The sequence below is a fragment of the Lampris incognitus genome, chromosome 7 (genome assembly GCF_029633865.1).
Source record: "Lampris incognitus isolate fLamInc1 chromosome 7, fLamInc1.hap2, whole genome shotgun sequence".
NCBI classification, from domain to species: Eukaryota; Metazoa; Chordata; class Actinopteri; order Lampriformes; family Lampridae; genus Lampris; species Lampris incognitus.
Window position 1 is genome coordinate 21,901,084 of NC_079217.1, and position 21,422 is coordinate 21,922,505.

Here is a 21,422-nt window from a genome sequence, read left to right on the forward strand (position 1 = left end):
CTTAACAGGCGCCCCGACAACCAACCAGCAGAGGCGCTAGTGCAGCAACCAGGACACATACCCAAAACTGGCTTCCCACCCTCAGACACAGCCAATTGTGTCTGTAGGGACACCTGACCAAGCTGGAGGTAACACGGGGATTCGAACCGGCGATCCCCATGTTGGTGAGCAATGGAATAGACTGCCACGCCACCCGGACGCCCCACAAAGTTGATTCTTTATGTAGCTATCAGCTTGTTTTTGCCACAGACACAAGGTCATGGATGAATGTTGTCAATCATTATTTCAGTCAATGAAATTAACGCTGTCTCCAACATGAAAAAAATGGCCTCAACTGAAAAGCAACCCAGTTGAAAATATTTCATATGAAGGATAGAGGACCAGCATATGGAGACGACCAGCATGCGTGCATATGCATACGCATGTGCAGCTGAACGCCTGCTTTCATAATGGCGGGTTGGTCCAATTCATTACACTGTCAAGCTTTCATCGCCCCTCAGCATCAAACAGGGGAAGATTACAGGGCAGGGGATGTAAGCGGTGTTGATAGGGAAGTGCTACACCCTCCTCCATTTCAAGCATATGCACATTATTGGCCTGAGAAAGACGGAGGGAGGAATCGCAGGGAGAGGGAATGTAGAGTATCTGGGGTCAGAAAAAGCAAGCACACCAGAGATGAGAGAGGACCGACTTGCTTTCTCTCGCATTCCTATCTTGTATGACATTTGAACAAGACTTGAGGCAAAAAGGGAGGCTAAAGAAGAAGTGTGAGGCATGAAGAAAGTAATGAGTGAGCAAGAGAGAAAGAGAGACAGAGGGGGGAAAAAAGGAGAGAGCCAGAAAGGGAGGACTCTCTCGCTCAGCTCACTGAACTTTTGCAGGCAATGGTTTTTTTTAGCTTAAGGTAGTTGGCTCAGAAGGTTTTTGGCAAAGGTACAGTTCAAAATACCATGTTTCCTTACATTTAAATTTACTTTTATCCCACGTGTGTGTGTGTGTGTGTGTGTGTGTGTGTGTGTGTGTGTGTGTGTGTGTGTGTGTGTGTGTGCGCACATTATATATTTAAGTCTAATACTATGTGCCTACCCAAACCCAGCCGCTGAGGATGCACAAGCCAGTGCATCCTTAGTGCCGGTCCCAAGCCCGGACAAATGGGGAGGGTTGCGTCAGGAAGGGCATCCGGCGTAAAATCTTTGCCAAATCAAATATGCGGATCATAAATAAGAATTACATACCGGATCGGTCGAGGCCCGGGTTACCAACGACCACCACCGGTACTGTTAACCAGCAGGGTGTCGGTGGACACTATGCTACTGTTGGGCGAAGGAGAGGGGGAAAGCATGTCCAGAGGCAGCTAGAGAGGAGGAAGGGTAGGCATGTGGAGGTGAGAGTTGGAACTTTGAATGTTGGCACTATGACTGGTGAAGGGAGAGAGCTGGCTGACATGATGGAAAGAAGAAAGGTAGGCATACTGTGTGTGCAAGAGACCAGGTGGAAGGGGAGTAAGGCCAGGAGTATCGGAGGTGGCTTCAAACTCTTCTACCATGGTGTGAATGGGAGGAGTAATGGGGTAGGGGTAATTCTGAAAGAAGAGTATGTCAAGAGCGTGCTGGAGGTGAAGAGAGTGTCAGACAGAGTGATGAGTATGAAGCTGGAAATTGAAGGTTTATTGCTGAATGTTATCAGCGCATATGCCCCGCAAGTTGGGTGTGAGATGGATGAAAAAGAAGAATTCTGGAATGAGTTGGATGACATGGTGGAGAGGGTACCCAAGGAGGAGAGAGTGGTGATTGGAGCGGACTTCAATGGACATGTTGGTGAAGGGAACAGAGGTGATGAGGAGGTGATGGGAAGGTATGGAGTCAAGAAGAGAAATGTGGAAGGACAGATGGTGGTGGATTTTGCGAAAAGGATGGAAATGGCTGTGGTGAATACATATTTCAAGAAGAGGGAGGAAACACAGGGTGACGTACAAGAGTGGAGGAAAGTGCACACAGGTGGACTATATCGTATGTAGAAGGCGCCATCTAAAAGGGATTGGAGACTGCAAGGTGGTGACAGGGGAGAACGTAGCTAGGCAGCATCGGATGGTGGTCTGTAGGATGACTTTGGAGACCAAGAAGAGGAAGCGAGTGAAGACACAGCCGAAGATCAAATGGTGGAAGTTGAAGAAGGAAGACTGTTGTGTGGAGTTCAGGCAGGAGTTAAGACAGGCACTGGGTGGTAGTGAAGAGTTGCCAGATGGCTGGAAAACCACTGCAGAAATAGTGAGGGAGACAGCTAGGAAGGTACTTGGTGTGTCATCAGGACAGAGGAAGGAAGACAAGGAGACTTGGTGGTGGAATGAGGAAGTACAGCAAAGTATACAGAGGAAGAGGTTGGCAAAGAAGAAGTGGGATAGTAAGAGAGATGAAGAAAGTAGACAGGAGTACAAGGAGATGCAGCGTAAAGCCAAGAGAGAGGTGGCAAAGGCAAAGGAAAAGGCGTATGGTGAGTTGTATGACAGATTAGACACTAAGGAAGGAGAAAAGGACTTGTACCGATTGGCTAGACAGAGGGACCAAGCTGCAAAGGATGTGCAGCAAGTTAGGGCGATCAAGGATAGAGATGGAAATGTGCTGACAAGCGAGGAGAGTGTGCTAAGAAGGTGGAAGGAATACTTTGAGGGGCTGATGAATGAAGAAAATGAGAGAGAGAGAAGGTTGGATGATGTAGGGATAGTGAATCAGGAAGTTCAGCGGATTAGCAAGGAGGAAGTGAGGGCAGCTATGAAGAGGATGAAGAGTGGAAAGGCAGTTGGTCCTGATGACATACCTGTGGAGGCATGGAGATGTTTAGGAGAGATGGCAGTGGAGATTTTAACTAGATTGTTTAACACAATCCTGGAAAGTGAGAGGATGCCTGAGGAGTGGAGAAGAAGCATACTGGTACCGATTTTCAAGAACAAGGGCGATGTGCAGAACTGTAACAACTACAGAGGTATAAAGTTGATCAGCCACAGCATGAAGATTTGGGAAAGAGTAATAGAAGCTAGGTTAAGAGGAGAGGTGACAATTAGCGAGCAGCAGTATGGTTTCATGCCACGAAAGAGCACCACAGATGCGATGTTTGCTTTGAGAATGTTGATTGAGAAGTATAGAGAAGGCCAGAAAGAGTTGCATTGTGTCTTTGTAGATTTAGAGAAAGCTTATGACAGAGTGCCGAGAGAGGAGGTGTGGTATTGTATGAGGAAGTCAGGAGTTGCAGAGAAGTATGTAGGAGTGGTGCAGGATACGTATGAGGGAAGTGTGACAATGGTGAGGTGTGCGGTTGGAATGACAGATGGGTTCAAGGTGGAGGTGGGATTACATCAAGGATCGGCTCTTAGCCCTTTCTTGTTTGCAATGGTGATGGACAGGTTGACGGACAAGATCAGACAGGAGTCTCCATGGAAGATGATGTTCGCGGATGACATTGTGATCTGTAGCGAGAGTAGGGTGCAGGTTGAGGAGAGCCTGGAGAGGTGGAGGTATGCACTGGAGAGAAGAGGAATGAAAGTCAGTAGGAGCAAGACGGAATACCTATGCGTGAATGAGAGAGAGGACAGTGGAATGGTCAGGATGCAAGGAGTGGAGGTGACAAAGGCATTTGAGTTTAAATACTTGGGGTCAACTGTCCAAAGTAACGGGGAGTGCAGTAGAGGTGAAAAAGAGAGTGCAGGCAGGTTGGAGTGGGTGGAGAAGAGTGTCAGGAGTGATTTGCGACAGAAGGGTATCAGCAAGAGTTAAAGGGAAGGTTTACAAGATGGTTGTGAGACCAGCTATGTTATATGGTTTGGAGACAGTGGCACTGACGAAAAGACAGGAGGCGGAGCTGGAGGTGGCAGAGTTGAAGATGCTAAGATTTTCACTGGGAGTAACGACGAAGGACAGGATTAGGAACGATTATATTAGAGGGACCGCTCAGGTTGGACGGTTTGGAGACAAAGCAAGAGAGGCAAGATTGAGATGGCTTGGACATGTGTGGAGGAGAGATGCTGAGTATATTGGGAGAAGGATGCTGAATATGGAGCTGCCAGGGAAGAGGAGAAGAGGAAGGCCAAAGAGGAGGTTTATGGATGTAGTGAGGGAGGACATGCAGGTGGCTGGTGTGACAGAGGAAGACGCAGAGGACAGGAAGAAATGGAAACGGATGATCCGCTGTGGCGACCCCTAACGGGAGCAGCCGAAAGTAGTAGTAGACTATGTGCCTACCCAGACAAACTTGTGCTCACCAAAAAAATCTTACACTGAGATTTTTGAGGAAACCAAAGAATTATTTTTTTTCGGTTCAAATATATTGTGTTTGCCTCATCATTTCATGCTTTTCAAATATTGCTTGTGGGATGTTTGCAATCCAATACATGTGCAAACCAGGCCGTCTCCATTTCTTAATGTACTGAAAGGTTGCGTTTCCTTGCATTCAGTGCGTCTTGGCAGGACACTCTGTCTGGACAATAACTAAAGGACATGCTAAGGAATGATCTCATAAGAATGGTCACTATTGTATACACCTTGCTGCTGCAGTCAGGAGCAGATTTCATTGTGTTACAACAGCTTCATCAATGGAATTTTTTTTTTTTTAGCATCCAGGGACCCAGTAGAGGATATTTACGAAAAGTATCTTGGGGATTGGGCTTTGTTTTGTTTTGAATGGGGTCTCTCTGAAAGGAAAGTGACTTAAGGATATGCTTATAATGAAAATCTAAACAGCCAAATGCAAAAAAAAAAACATGTAAAATAAACGGACGCAAAGCTCTTTTTTTGTATGGCTGATAGTTTCAGCTTTAAAATGCAGCTACATCAACGTGACCTATGAGAGAAAATGCATTTGATAAGGAATTATATTCTAACCATAAAAACACATAAAGTACAAATTCAACTCACAGAATTGTAGGCTGAGGCTGACAATGGCCAGTACTGCCCCCACCACCACCAGAAGGATGAAGCGGTTCTGAGCTAACATCCTGTCATGTCACTGGTCCACATCTCTGTCTGTCAGCCATCCACACCACTCCACAACCCCCGCAGCCTGTGGAAAAAGGGATTGATTAACACTTTAACGTACATAATGTTGCCAAACACAATCACTCAAATAGAACACAATATAAAGAGAATGTTGGCAACACTGTCAAAGTCAGACCACTTTACGTGTAACTACATCATAGTTAAGGGGGAATTTTGCTTATTTTTGTAGGCTTGTCTTGGCTCCTGCACATGGTTCTCACATAAGCAGAGTTGAATCTACCCAAAGAACAAAAAGAAACCCATATAGGGCTGAAAAGCTCAGACTGTCTTTGCTCTACAGCCTGGAAAGCCTACTGATGTTAGAGTGACATTTTTTTATATCCACAGAGACATTGTCTTCCTCTGTAGATCTATCTGTGAGAAAATCTGGCTACCACAGAACACAGCTGTGGAGTACAACACTAAGCAACAGTTCACTCAGGAAGCCCAGGACTGAAGGGAGATCCAGAAACAGGCTCTAAAAAAGGGAAACCAAGATGGACTGTGTGTTAAGAGGGCAAAGAAGATGACATGAAGAACTGTACACCAACCCCACCAGAAAACCTTCCTCTGGGATTAGGTTGCCAGTCACTAGGGACCATAATCAACCTTCAACACAAGAGCCCTTTTCCATCCTCTTTATTCTAGCAGTGCAAGCACCATCATGAACTCCTTGGACATCTACAACCCAATGAACTTTACACAGTGGTCCATGGTATGTCTAGGCTAAACCTGCAGGAACCATTTCTCTTCTAATTTATTTCATCTATCTTACTTTATTCAATGTAACTATGTTACAAGAACAAAACCAATGCACAGCACTTCTTTCAGCAGTTGTACCCATTAGAGCAGCGGTCGGGAACCTATGGCTCGCGAGCCATATATGGCTCTTCCGGTGACGGCATATGGCTCCCAGACAATTTTGAGTTGAACATTTTTTTTTTTTTAAAATCAGTTTGGAACTGATTTTAAAATACTTGTGATATTTCTTAATAATACTGTGTCATTTTAAAGTAAACAGAAATCAGTTTTGAAGATAAATTTCACGGGTCACGGGTAACCCGTGGGTCGGGTCGGGAACCAATGGCTCGCGAGCATGTCCGGGTCATTGTAAAGGTGAAGAAATCAATTTTATCAGATAGCCAACTAGTTTATCCGCTTCAACCCTTGTAACAGAAAAGGTAGCGAAAAGAAAAAAAGACGATGATTACCGTGCATTCCAGGCTGCGTGCACAGAGGAATCTGCATTTGTGGAGAGAGCAGGATCTGCGGTATGTCTAATATGCAATGATAAAATTGCATCGATGAAACGGTCAAATATAAAGCGGCACTTCGATACGCACCATGCTTCATTTGCATGGAAATCTCCAGCGGGGGACGGCAGGAAAAGGGCACGCGAGGAGCTACAGCGGAGAGTGCAGACGAGTCAGCAGCAACCACGTGTGTGGACCAAGCAAGGTGACGGGAATTCCGCTAGCTTTGCGGCTGCTTTGGCAATAGTAAGGAATGGAAAGTCATTCACAGATGGCGAGTATGCCAAAACATTCATGCTTGATGTGGCCAATGAACTGTTTGATGACTTCCCAAATAAAGACAAGATAATCAAACGAATAAAAGACATGCCCCTGTCAGTAAGAACTGTGCACGATCGTAGCATCATGATGGCAAATCAAGTCGAGGAAACACAAATTAAGGACATAAACGCCGGGACATACTTTTCTCTCGCGTTAGATGAGTCAACAGACGTTTGCCATCTATCTCAGTGCAGTATCATTGCCAGGTATGCTGCAGGTGACACACTGCGTGAGGAAAGCTTGGCTGTTTTGCCAATGAAAGGGACAACAAGAGGAGAGGATTTATTCACGTCTTTCATGGAGTTTGCTAAAGAAAAAAAACTACCGACGGATAAACTTATTTCTGTCTGTACTGATGGTGCACCCTGTATGTTGGGGAAGAACAAAGGATTTGTAGCGCTTCTCCGTGAACATGAAAAGAGAGCCATCCTAAGTTTTCATTGCATCCTGCACCAGGAGGCGCTTTGCGCTCAGACGTGTGGCCAGGAGCTTGGTGAGGTGATGTCGCTGGTCATTCGAGTGGTCAACTTTATTGTTGCCCGAGCTTTAAATGATCGCCAGTTTAAAGCTCTGTTAGAAGAAGTTGGGAATCATTATCCCGGTCTGCTTTTACACAGCAACGTGCGTTGGTTGTCAAGGGGGAAGGTGCTCAGCCGTTTTGCAGCTTGTCTGAGTGAAATCCGGACTTTTCTTGAAATGAAAGGCGTCAAGCATCCTGAGCTAGACAACACTGACTGGCTCCTGCAGTTTCACTATCTCGTGGACATAACTGGCCATCTGAACCAGCTCAATGTGAAAATGCAAGGTATTGGAAATACAATCTCATCCCTTCAACAAGTAGTGTTTGCATTTGAAAGCAAGCTAGAAGTCTTTCTCAGGGACATTGAAACAGGTCGTCTTCTGCACTTTGAAAGACTGCAACAATTTAGAGATGCATGCTTAGCAAGTGACTCCACTCAACATCTGGATCTCCAGCAGCTAGCTGGCTTTACGTCCAATCTCCTGCAGTCATTCAAAGCACGTTTTGGAGAATTTCGTGCGCGCACTGGTCTTTTCAAGTTCATCACTCATCCACATGAGTGTGCAGTGGACAAAATCGACCTGACATGCATCCCCGGGGTCTCTATCGGAGACTTTGAGCTGGAAGTTGCTGACCTGAAGGCATCAGACATGTGGATGAGTAAGTTCAAGTCACTTAATGGAGAGTTGGAAAGTATTGCTCCACAGCGAGCAGAGCTGGCGAGGGAACACAAGTGGACAGAAATGAAAAATCTTCAACCTGAAGACCAGCTGATTCTTAAAACTTGGAACGAGCTTCCTGTGACATACCACACAATGCAGCGTGTGAGTATTGCCGTATTGACCATGTTTGGCTCTACATATGCATGTGAGCAGTCATTCTCGCATATGAGGAACATTAAGACCAACCTACGCTCACGTTTAACTGATGGAAGCCTCAACGCCTGCATGAAGCTCAACCTCACCACGTATGAACCAGACTACAAGGCCATCAGCAAAACCATGCAGCACCAGAAGTCGCATTAAAAGTAAGACATATTTAATTTATTATACGTTAAAAATACTATATGGCTCTCAATGAAATATATTTAGAAATATTTGGCTTTTATGGCTCTCCCAGTCAAAAAGGTTCCTGACCCCTGCATTAGAGCATTCAGGACTGCTGTATTTTAGTAGTCATCAACCACTCCGAAAAAGTAGTCGATTAATCGCAGGAAATATATTTTTTCACCTAATACCAACAATCGATTATCATCAAAAAGGTCTCAAATACAACCAGTCAAGGGTTAACTAATGTAGGTGAGACCAACCTGGGGGTAGATGAAATGGAGTCCTGGATTGGTTTGAGACACTGTTTACAAATGAGCCGCAATCTAATTGGACTAAGCTTCCAGCAAGCCTGTCTGAGCTGGAGTGTTTGACTGCAGTAACAACGCGACTGCTTTCTTGCAAGTGTTTCGGTTTAATTAGTGACCGTGTTCTGGTGACTTTCAGCCGAGTGTGTCCATGGTTGTCATGGTGAGGGCAGCTGTTGAAAAGCCTAAAAGCCTTAAATTATCTTAAATTGAATGTTCCATACTGTATATATTCGTCTGCTCCTTTTTGTCCGACCCACATTATGTTGTTACGTTCCCCGTTAAAGGTCCAGGGGATGAGGGGAAGTAACAAAGAAAATAAAAGTATCCCGGGGGAATAAGAAAGGTGGGAGGCGGAACCAGGTGTAAAAACAGATTTATTAACAAAATGACCCTTTAGTCAAACTATAAAATAAACAGGCAACTAAAGATGCTGGCGCTTAACTAGGGATGGGTATCGTTAGGATTTTATCGATACTACTTCTCTTATCGGTACTGCTTATCGGTTCGGTACTTTATTGATACTCCTATCGGTTCTTTTTTATTATTATGCAAGAAAAAAAGACACTTAATTAAGAACAGAATCGACATTGCTTTATTATTCTATTATATAACTTTATATAAATATAAAGAAATATTATTTATTCAGCAGCAACAGCAGCAGCAATGTTTTAAATGCGTCTGAATTATAGACTTTATAATCAACATTCAACAACAACAAATAAGATAAAAAATAAAAGTAGATAAAGATAAAGAAAAAATATATATTAAAAATAAATTTTTACAGCAAAAGGCTAATGGAAGTTCAAACAAACAAGAACCTAGAACATTATCCTAACAGTTCTTCTGCAGAAAAATCAACATATCTGCCTTCTCCGGCAGGAGTCGTGATCTCTCCTGACTTATAGTGTCCCCGGCTATTAGCCAAGCTAACTCCGTATCTATGGCTTATATATTTGTAGCTAAACAATTAGCTAAGCAATTATATTTTATTTATTGGCCTATTCGTAATAATTCGTTATTAGCCTAGCTAACTCCGTATCTATGGCTCATACGGCTTACCTGCAGTGGACGTGGATGGAACACTACGAGCAAAGCAGTGGAAAACTCCGCATTTCTGCAGATTAATACCGTGTTTCGACAAAAGATGTTTCGACAGATTGCTTGTATTGCCACCCTTACTGGCAAATGATTTGTTGCACTTGTGGCAACGAGCGTTGTTGTCAATGACTTTTGAAAAATATACCCAAACTTTTGAACGTTTAGTTCTCTCCGCCATGATGAGCACTTGAGCAGAGCTGTCTGTGCGTGTGTGAGCGAGTGTGTGGAGCACAGCACAGCCCCGCCCCTCGCGCAGTAAGAGAGAGAAACAGAGAGATGGAGAAAACGGCAAACAAGATTATGTTCGCGACGTTTAAATTCCTCGAAAAACACAATTGCCACAATATAAATCTCACTCCATGATTTCTCGAGTACCTACCGACTACCGATAGCAGAACCGAAAACGTCGGATCTTAAAAATGCTCCAGTTTTTACTAATTTAGAACCGGTTCCCGTTTAGAACCGGGTTTCGGGGGGCATCCCTATGCTTAACTAATCAGGCTTTTAACAAAACAAACTCAGATCCAACCAAACCGAAAGAAACAACACTAATAAGGTTTCGCCCTCCTTCTCAAGGAGTATAGACACAACAGCTTGCTCTCTGGTTGACACCAATGGCCCACTGGCCGTCTCTCTCCACACACTGCTGCCAACAATGGCCCACTGGCACTGTTGGGTGTCTCTCTCAAAGTTATATACCCAGATGATGAGGAATCGGGGTCACCTGGGCTCAATCAGCAGCTCCACAAAAGGCGGGCCATCACCTGGAGAGGGAAAACTACAGACACACGGCACAAGGGCCGTAACACCCCCTCCCATAAGTACAAACCCTAGGTTTGTATACGAGAGGGTAATCATATACACAACACATGGCACTGGGGCCGTAACACCCCCTCTTATAAATACAAACCCTAGGTTTGTATCTGTAAGAGGGTAATTGCACACAAAAAATTACACCATTGCTAATTGCTTACTTCTCATAAGTAAGGATGGGGATAACATTTGCCGTTTTTCCAATTCACACCTTTTTGTATGGTAACCGGACAGGCATTTTACCTACGGGATAAAGCATCAGCCACCATATTGTCAGCTCCTCTTTTGTGCCGGATTTCAATGTTCCACCCCTGTACCAAAAGTGCCAAACGCATCAACCGTTGGTTGTGGTTGTACATCTGAGCTAAAAAGACAAGTGGATTATGGTCAGCATACACAGTCACCGGAAGTGAGCTAGAACCAACATACACTTCAAAATGCTGCAGGGCTTCAAGTAGCATGGCTAGGGTTTCCTTCTCAATAGTGGGGAGAGTCCGGCACCGTAACTGCATTCACCTTCCGAAAGTCAGTGCAGAGACGGGGTGTCCCGTCAGCTTATAGAGCCAACAGACACGGGGAACTCTAAGGACTGTGACTAGGCACTGCTAAACTATTTTTAATCAGATAATCAACTTCTGCTTTCATTGGCTCGCGTTTATCAGTAGAACAACAGTAGGCATGCTGTTTGATGGGCACAGCACTACCAACGTCTATGTCATGCTGTAAGACACTAGTACAGGACGGCACATCACCAAACAAAGTGGGAAAAGTGCGAAATGGACCGAGGACATCACTTCGCTGCTCCACAGGGAGGTACGACAGGTGTGAGTTAACATCAGATAGAAACTCAGAGTTGGTCAGCCTACCACTCCGTTGGCCACCAGAGGGCAGGTGGAGTCCATCATCAGGTAAGACACCCACACATACTAAGGAAGCAGACGTTTCGGGAATCGCCTGTGTCACCCCAGGAGTATTCCTGGGAAAGTAAGGCTTAAGCATGTTGACATGACATAACCGTGTTTTCCTCCTACGCTCAGGAGTGAGAATAACATAGTCTGTATAAGACACTTTTCTTTCCACCACATATGGACCGAGAAATCGTGCAGTGAGGGCAGATCCAGGCACCGGCAACAGGACGAGTACTTGGTCACCGAGACGGAACTGACGCACCACTGCTTTACGGTCAAACCGTTTCTTCATGTTATCCTGGGAGGCGGAAAGGGCTTCTCTCTCCAGTAATGTTGCATTATGCAGTCATGCTCTGCACTGGGAAACCAAAGCCAGCACAGACTGGGAGCACGAACTAGACATGAACTGCTCCTGTAACACCTTTAACGGACCACGCATGGTTCTAAACTGGATGTGCGGTTAAAAGTCCGTCTTGCTCGTCTCCAGTTGGAAAAAGAGGAAAGGGAAAAGGAGAGGGAACTTCAGCTTCGTAGGGAGTTGGAGTTGAGGAAGTTGGAGGCAAAGACAGCCGTCAAAATGCGACAGTTAGAGCTGCAGTTAGGATCTGGCTCAGCTGTTACGAGTGAGTTGCCGACACCAAGCTCTACCGCCGCTTTTGATGTGAGCAAAAACATCACATTGGTCCCTGTGTTCCATGAGGCCGAAGTTGAAACCTGCTTCGGTGCGTTTGAGCGCATAGCCACTGCTTTGAGCTGGCCGCAGGATGCCTGGGCTATATTGCTCCAGTGTAAACTAACTGGGAAAGCTCTGGAAGCTTGCGCCTCACTTCCTGCCGCGGATAGCATTGTCTATGAAAAACTCAAAAGTGCTATTCTGTGGGCATATGAGCTGGTGCCAGAGGCGTACCGACAACGTTTCAGAGGCCTCAGGAAAAGCCCAAATCAGATGTATACTGACTTTGCGCGGGGAAAAAGCCTTCTCTTTGAATGATGGTGTTGGGCTTGCAAGGTCCACAACTTGGTGTCCTTAAAAGAGCTGATAGTGTTGGAGGATTTTAAAAACTGTGTGCCTGACCGCATTGTCACTTATCTGAATGAACAAAAAGTGTCCACTCTGCATCAGGCAGCAGTGTTGGCGGACGAGTTCACGCTAACACATAAAAGCGTTTTTGTGCTGCGTAATATTTCCTCCCCTGGCGGCGGCGACTCACAAAATCCTAACCTGCACGTTACCCAAATGTCGCGTGTCGGTACCCCTCCAAATCCTAGGGTGGAGAAACAATGTTTTTTTTGTCATAGGTCTGGACATGTGGTTGCAGATTGTGAGGCCTTGAAACGGAAGCAGTAGGCAGCTGTCCCGAGACAGCCAAAAGGGGTGGGGCTGATAAAAACGATGTCCATGTCCCCCCTTAACCAACCTTCCCTTGCAGAGGGGCCAGATGAGCGTTTCGGCCCTTTCATCTCTGAAGGGTTTGTATCGCTCACCAGCAGAGCCGAAGATCAATGTCCAGTTACTATCCTGAGAGATACTGGTGGTTCCCAATCATTCATTCACGCTACTGTCTTGCCTTTGACTAAAGACTCTGCCTGTGATGCGAGCGCTGTTGTGAGAGGAATCGGAATGAGTTTTGTGCCTGCACCGCTTCATCGTGTCCATGTGAAATCGAAACTCATTAGTGGTTTGTTTCCCGTAGCTGTTCGCGCCTCTTTACCAATCAGCGGCATTGATTTCATCATGGGGAACGACATAGCAGGAGGGAAAGTATACCTCACACCTGAGGTCATGGATGTTCCCTTGTCTGTGACGGAGTCTGATGACTTGGCAAAGAAACATCCTGGCGTGTTTGGGGTCTGTGCATTAACTAGAGCTCAGGCCCAGAAACCGCCAAAAGAGGTTGATCTGGCTGATTCGGTGTTTGTTTCAGCCTTGTCTGAGGACAAGTTGTCCTCTGTTGGTGAGTCAGCGAGTGATGGGCCCAAAGCCCACAAGAATGCAAGGATGGACGCTCCTCCAAATGTGACTCTGCCACTAACACAGGAAGAATTCGTCCAAGCCCAGAAGAGTGACCCTTCTCTGACGAAGTGTTTTTCTTCTGTTGTAAAAGGTGTCGATAAGTGTAGAAGAAGCCACTCATATTCACTAGATGATGGTTTGCTGGTGCGCACGTGAGTTCCACGGGGGGTAGCTGACTTGGGAGAAGACTGGAGTTCAGTTCATCAGCTTGTAGTTCCAGTTGGCTATAGGCAACATGTTCTGACCTTAGCGCATGAACACCTGTGGTCGGGTCATCTGGGTATAACCAAGACTTACGATCGTGTTCTAAAGACTGAAAGCTGACGTTGCACCCTCACCTCACTGTTACCCAGTACACTAATTGTTGCACCCTCTCCAGACCGAGGGTCGTAACAATGTAAATTAAACAATGTCGCTAACAAGAAGCATTCACATTTTTTGAAGTTACTTTTAATGTGGGGGGAAACATAGATTAGCAGAGCAGCTAGAATCTAATAAGGAATTTGACATTATAACATAGCAGGTTAAATGATTGAACATGGGTCACTTTCCGATTGAGGATCTCATCTCGCTTCATCTCATCTCATCATCAGCTGCTTCTCCAGGGTCAGGTCACGGTGGCAGCAAGCTAAGTAGGGCACTCCAGACGCCCCTCTCCCAGAAATGCCCTCCAGCTCCTCCTGGGGGACCCAAGGCATTCCCAGGCAAGATTGGACATGTAGTCCCTCCAGTGAGTTCTGGGTCTACCCCGGGGTCTCCTGCCAGTTGGACGTGCCCGGAAAACCTCCAAAGGAAGGCGCCCAGGAGGCATCTTAATCAGATGTCTGAACCACCTCAACGTGAAGGAGCAGCAGCTCTACTCCGAGCTCCCTCCGGATGTCCAAGCTCTTCACCCTATTTCTAAGGTTGAGCCCAGACACAGAAGAAGCTCATTTCAGCCGCTTGTATCCGCGATCTCACCCTTTCAGTCACTACCCAAAGCTCATGACCATAGGTGAGGGTTGGAACAAAGATCGACCGGTAAATTGAGAGCTTTGCCTTCCAGCTCAGATCCCTCTTCACCACAACGGTCCGGTACAACGTCCACATTACTGCTGCTACACCAATCCACCTGTCAATCTCCCACTCCATCATACCCTCACTCGTGAACAAGACCCCAAGATACTTGAACTCCTTCACTTGAAGCAACAACTCATCCCCAACCCAGAGGAAGCAATCCACCATTTTCCAGTAGAGAACCATGGCTTCAGACTTGGAGGTGCTGACTCTCATCCCGGCCATTTCACACTCAGCTGCAAACTACCCCAGTGCGCGCTGGAGGTTGCATTCTGATGAAGCCAACAAAACCACATCATTTGTGAAGAGCAGAGATGCAATTCTGAGGTTCCCAAAACATACACATTCCTCACCTTAGCTGTGCTTTGAAAATCCTGTCCATGAATATCACAAACAGAATTGGAGACAAGAGACAACCTTGACAGAGTCTGACACCCACCCAAAACGTGTTTGACTTTGTGCCGAGAATACGGACACAGCTCTCACTTTGGTTATACAAGGAATGGATGGCTTATAGCAACTGTCCCGGTACCCCATACTCCCGCAGTACCCCCCACAGAGTGCACCGGGGTACACGGTCGTAAGCCTGATCCAAGTCCACAAAACATATGTAGACTGGCTGGTCAAACTCCCATTTCTCCCTCAGCACTTCCACAAGTGTAAAGAGTTTGTCCGTTGTTCCATGGCCAGGACGGAATCCGCATTGTTCCTCCTGGATCCGAGGTTTGACAATTGGTCGGAGCCTCCTTTCCAGCACGCTAGAGTAGACTTTCCCAGGGAGGCTGAGCAGTGTGACGCCCTGATAATTGGAGCACACCCTCCAGCTATCCGATTGAGGGTAATGGTATAAAATACAGCTGAACTGCCAGCTGTGGTTTGTTTCCCACACTATAAGAAATTTTACGAGAAGTGAATGTGTCTTGCTGAGCACAATTTAACTTACGCAAATGGTTAGGGTAGATATTAAACATGGATGAGTGTGTATTTAAAATTGATTGACGTAAAATGAAAGGCTTTTAGGGAGGACACTGTGTTCTGTTTGCGTTTTCAACAGCTGCCGTCACTAAACTTACTATCACTCGTTAAACCTAAGCACAGGGATAGCGAGAGTCTTTCCTTTTCTAATACCTTAAATTCTGTTCATTTAACATGGCGTAACGTAGAAAATGATCGTTCCAACACATGTTGGAACCACAGTGCCCCCAGCTACATATCTGCTGTAGATGTATTGCCACTGCTTTATTACTGCACAGTGCTAAAACCACAGATGAACGATTGGTCTGCAACTATGTAGTGTTGACTAGTGGTTTTGATAGTCGGCTATTCTGTGAAACCCCTAGTAACCCATACTAATCAGCTAGTGGTTGAATGTATGTAATTGGTGCATCCTTAAGGCTGAAGGTATACATGACAAATGATATGTACAATGCAATAAATTTGTATTTTCTCCTGTCTGATTTTCACCAATTTTTGACCAATGGGAACTTGGGAATAGTTTTAGAGATAAAATATTCTCTTTTTGGTTTGGTGCTCAAGATAGCAGAGGCGAAAGACTTCACAAAACTATAAAGTATGCAAGTAATTATGTTTTTGTGAGGTCCTGATATCCATACATCACATGTGTAAATATGTACAGTGAAAACCTATACTGTCAGTGTCTTTGCAGCAATGCTCGTAATTAATAAGTGTCAAGGAAACTAACATTGAACTGGTAGTTGAATTGATTTCATTGCTGCTAATGCAATGTGACTGAAACAGTTTGCTGTTATCACAGTGACCGAAGCCAATGTCTATAATATGCACGTCAATCTGCCACATGCACAGCAGAAAACACTCATTGATAGTGTGCAGTTCATAAGCGAAACCTTTCCGCCAACCCCAAGCACACACACAAGCACATGTACAGTTCATTGGGAGCGAGTCTGAGTGCCATTTTCCCACTTTAATCTTTTTCTACCCATGAAGTGAGCGCAAAGGCAGGGCAATTGTAAACTAAACTGGGGGACAAAGGAGGAAACAGAGACGGCCCTTCTCTAGTAAAGGTAGCCCGACTCCTATACACCAAACCCATCCATTAAAACTCCTCACCCCAGAGACTCACCGAGGGTAAACGCATGCCCGGATTAATACAGTGCGATGCTCTAAGGTGACCTTAGCTAGGCAGCATCGGATGGTGGTCTGTAGGATTACTTTGGAGACCAAGAAGAGGAAGCAAGTGAAGGCAGAACCAAAGACCAAATGGTGGAAGTTGAAGAAGGAAGACTGTTGTGTGGAGTTCAGAGAGGAGTTAAGACAGGCACTGGGTGGTAGTGAAGAGTTGCCAGATGGCTGGACAAGCACGGCAGAAATAGTGAGGGAGATGGCTAGGAAGGTACTTGGTGTGTCATCAGGACAGAAGAAGGAAGACAGGGAGACTTGGTGGTGGAATGAGAGAGTACAGCAAAGTATACAGAGGAAGAGGTTGGCAAAGAAGAAGTGGGATAGTCAGAGAGATGAAGAAAGTAGACAGGAGTACAAGGAGATGCAGTGTAAAGCGAAGAGAGAGAGGTGGCAAAGACAAAGGAAAAGGTGTATGGTGAGTTGTATGAGAGGTCAGACACTAAGGAAGGAGAAAAGGACTTGTACCGATTGGCTAAACAGAGGGACAGAGCTGGGAAGGATGTGCAGCAGGTTAGGGCGATCAAGGATAGAGATAGAAATGTGCTGACAAGCGAGGAGAGTTCGCTGAGAAGGTGGAAGGAGTACTTTGAGGGGCTGATGAATGAAGAAAATGAGAGAGAGAGAAGGTTGAATGATGTAAGGATAGTAAATCAGGAAGTGCAGTGGATTGGCAAGGAGGAAGTGAGGGCAGCTATGAAGAGGATGAAGAGTGGAAAAGTAGTTGGTCCTGCTGACATACCTGTGGAGGCATGGAGATGTTTAGGAGAGATAGCAGTGGAGTTTTTAACTAGATTGTTTAACACAATCCTGGAAAGTGAGAGGATGCCTGAGGAGTGGAGAAGAAGCATACTTGTATGAATTTTCAAGAACAAGGGCGATGTGCAGAACTGTAGCAACTACAGAGGTATAAAGTTGATCAGCCACAGCATGAAGATATGGGAAAGAGTAATAGAAGCTAGGTTAAGAGGAAAGGTGATGATTAGCGAGCAGCAGTATGGTTTCATGTCACGAAAGAGCACCACAGATGCGATGTTTGCTTTGAGAATGTTGATTGAGAAGTATAAAGAAGGCCAGAAGGAGTTACATTGTGTCTTTGTAGATTTAGAGAAAACATACAACAGGGTGCCAAGAGAGGAGGTGTGGTATTGTATGAGGAAGTCGGGAGTTGCAGAGAAGTATGTAGGAGTGGTGCAGGATACGTATGAGGGAAGTGTGACAATGGTGAGGTGTGCGGTTGGAATGACAGATGGGTTCAAGGTGGAGGTGGGATTACATCAAGGATAGGCTCTGAACCCTTTCTTGTTTGCAATGGTGATGGACAGGTTAACAGACGAGATCAGGCAGGAGTCTCCGTGGACGATGATGCTCACGGATGACATTGTGATCTGTAGCGAGAGTAGGGTGCAGGTTGAGGAGAGCCTGGATAGGTGGAGGTATGCATTGGAGAGAAGAGGAATGAAAGTCAGTAGGAGCAAGACGGAATACCTATGCGTGAATGAGAGGGAGGACAGCGGAATGGTGAGGATGCAAGGAGTAGAGGTGACGAAGGCATATGAGTTTAAATACTTGGGGTCAAATGTCCAAAGTAATGGGGAGTGCAGAAGAGAGGTGAAGAAGAGAGTGCAAGCAGGGTGGAGTGGGTGGAGAAGAGTGTCAGGAGTGATTTGTGACAGAAATATACCACCAAGACTTAAAGGGAAAGTTTACAAAATGGTTGTGAGACCAGCTACGTTATATGGTTTGGAGACAGTGGCACTGACGAAAAGACAGGAGGCGAAGCTGGAGGTAGCAGAGTTGAAGATGCTAAGACAGCGGTCGGGAACCTATGGCTCGCGAGCCATATATGGCTCTTCCGGTGACGGCATATGGCTCCCAGACAATTTTGAGTTGAAAATTTTTTTAAAAAAAAAAATCAGTTTGGAACTGATTTTAAAATACTTGTGATATTTCTTAATAATACTGTGTCATTTTAAAGTAAACAGAAATTAGTTTTGAAGATAAATTTCACGGGTCACGGGTCACCCGTGGGTCGGGTCGGGAACCAATGGCTCGCGAGCATGTCCAGGTCATTGTAAAGGTGAAGAAATCAGTTTTATCAGATAGTCAACTAGTTTATCCGCTTCAACCCTTGTAACGTAAAAGATGGCAAAAAGAAAAAAAGATGATGATTACCGTGCATTCCAGGCTGCGTGGACAGAGGAATTTGCAGGATCTGCTGTATGTCTAATATGCAATGATAAAATTGCATCGATGAAACGGTCAAATATAAAGCGGCACTTCGATACGCACCATGCTTCATTTGCATCGAAATATCCAGCGGGGGACAGCAGGAAAAGGGCATGCGAGGAGCTACAGCGGAGAGTGCAGACGAGTCAGCAGCAACTACGTGTGTGGACCAAGCAAGGTGACGGGAATTCCGCTAGCTTTGCGGGTGCTTTGGCAATAGTAAGGAATGGAAAGTCATTCACAGATGGCGAGTATGCCAAAACATTCATGCTTGATGTGGCCAATGAACTGTTTGATGACTTCCCAAATAAAGACAAGATAATCAAACGAATAAAAGACATGCCCCTGTCAGCAAGAACTGTGCACGATCGTAGCATCATGATGGCAAATCAAGTCGAAGAAACACAAATTAAGGACATAAACGCCGGGACATACTTTTCTCTCGCATTAGATGAGTCAACAGACGTTAGCCATCTATCTCAGTGCAGTATAATTGCCAGGTATGCTTCAGGTGACACATTGCGTGAGGAAAGCTTGGCTGTTTTGCCAATGAAAGGGACAACAAGAGGAGAGGATTTATTCATGTCTTTCATGGAGTTTGCTAAAGAAAAAAAACTACCGATGGATAAACTTATTTCTGTCTGTACTGATGGTGCACCCTGTATGTTGGGGAAGAACAAAGGATTTGTAGCGCTTCTCCGTGAACATGAAAAGAGAGCCATCCTAAGTTTTCATTGCATCCTGCACTAGGAGGCGCTTTGCGCTCAGACGTGTGGCCAGGAGCTTGGTGAGGTGATGTCGCTGGTCATTCGAGTGGTCAACTTTATTGTTGCCCGAGCTTTAAATGATCGCCAGTTTAAAACTCTGTTAGAAGAAGTTGGGAATCATTATCCCGGTCTGCTTTTACACAGCAACGTGCGTTGGTTGTCAAGGGGGAAGGTGTTCAGCCGTTTTGCAGCTTGCCTGAATGAAATCCGGACTTTTCTTGAAATGAAAGGCGTCAAGCATCCTGAGCTAGACAACACTGACTGGCTCCTGCAGTTTCACTATCTCGTGGACATAACTGGCCATCTGAACCAGCTCAATGTGAAAATGCAAGGTATTGGAAATACAATCTCATCCCTTCAACAAGCAGTGTTTGCATTTGAAAGCAAGCTAGAAGTCTTTCTCAGGGACATTGAAACAGGTCGTCTTCTGCACTTTGAAAGACTGCAACAATTTAGAGATGCATGCTTAGCAAGTGACTCCACTCAACATCTGGATCTCCAGCAGCTAGCTGGCTTTACGTCCAATCTCCTGCAGTCATTCAAAGCACGTTTTGGAGAATTTCGTGCGCGCACTGGTCTTTTCAAGTTCATCACTCATCCACATGAGTGTGCAGTGGACAAAATCGACCTGACATGCATCCCCGGGGTCTCTATCGGAGACTTTGAGCTGGAAGTTGCTGACCTGAAGGCATCAGACATGTGGATGAGTAAGTTCAAGTCACTTAATGGAGAGTTGGAAAGTCTTGCGCGACAGCGAGCAGAGCTGGCGAGGGAACACAAGTGGACAGAAATGAAAAATCTTCAACCTGAAGACCAGCTGATTCTTAAAACTTGGAACGAGCTTCCTGTGACATACCACACAATGCAGCGTGTGAGTATTGCCGTATTGACCATGTTTGGCTCTACATATGCATGTGAGCAGTCATTCTCGCATATGAGGAACATTAAGACCAACCTACGCTCACGTTTAACTGATGGAAGCCTCAACGCCTGCATGAAGCTCAACCTCACCATGTATGAACCAGACTACAAGGCCATCAGCAAAACCATGCAGCACCAGAAGTCGCATTAAAAGTAAGACATATTTAATTTATTATACGTTAAAAATACTATATGGCTTTCAATGAAATATATTTAGAAATATTTGGCTTTTATGGCTCTCCCAGTCAAAAAGGTTCCTGACCCCTGTGCTAAGATCTGCATTGGGAGTGATGAAGAAGGACAGGATTAGGAACTATTATATTAGAGGGACCACTCAGGTTGGACGGTTTTGAGACAAAGCAAGAGAGGCAAGATTGAGATGGCTTGTACATGTGTGGAGGAGAGATGCTGGGTATATTGGTAGAAGGATGCTGAATATGGAGCTGCCAGGGAAGAGGAAAAGAAGAAGGCCAAAGAGGAGGTTTATGGATGTTGTGAGGGAGGACATGCAGGTGGCTGGTGTGACAGAGGAAGATGCAGAGGACAGGAAGAAATGGAAACGGATAGGGGTCGCTGTGTTGAACCCTAACGGGAGCAGCCGAAAGTAGTAGTAGTAGTGGGTGCCCTAAAGTGACCACACTTGAAGTGCCCCCCTCCTCCCACTTTATCTGTAAAAAAAAAAGTAAAAATTACTATGGGTATAAAGACCATAGAGTTACATGAACTTCTAGCTAAAGTAAAGGCTCAACATATACTACAGAAAAATGTAAGACCCGACCAAAAATCCTTACACCATGGTAATAGACATGGGCCTACAAATGCCATACTAGCCCTCACACTGATGCTCAACTCTGAATGCAACTCACATCCCAATGCAACACATCATGCTAAATATAATTATCCCCAGCATGAATAATGGCCTGTATGAGGTCTACATGCAAAACCATTACCTCCTCCCCACCTCACCTATCCCGTAACTTCTCG

The 21,422-nt window shown here is 45.4% G+C and overlaps 1 protein-coding gene across 1 annotated transcript in view; it reads right to left on the reverse strand.

Moving 5' to 3' along the window:
- pxylp1 (2-phosphoxylose phosphatase 1) overlaps nt 1–21,422 on the reverse strand; it is a 63,655-nt gene that overhangs the window by 40,379 nt on the left and 1,854 nt on the right. Inside the window, exon 2 of the mRNA XM_056284011.1 lies at nt 4,905–5,049. Coding sequence (XP_056139986.1) covers nt 4,905–4,983 — 79 coding nt within the window. The 5' untranslated portion in view covers nt 4,984–5,049. The remainder of the gene's footprint in view (nt 1–4,904; nt 5,050–21,422) is intronic.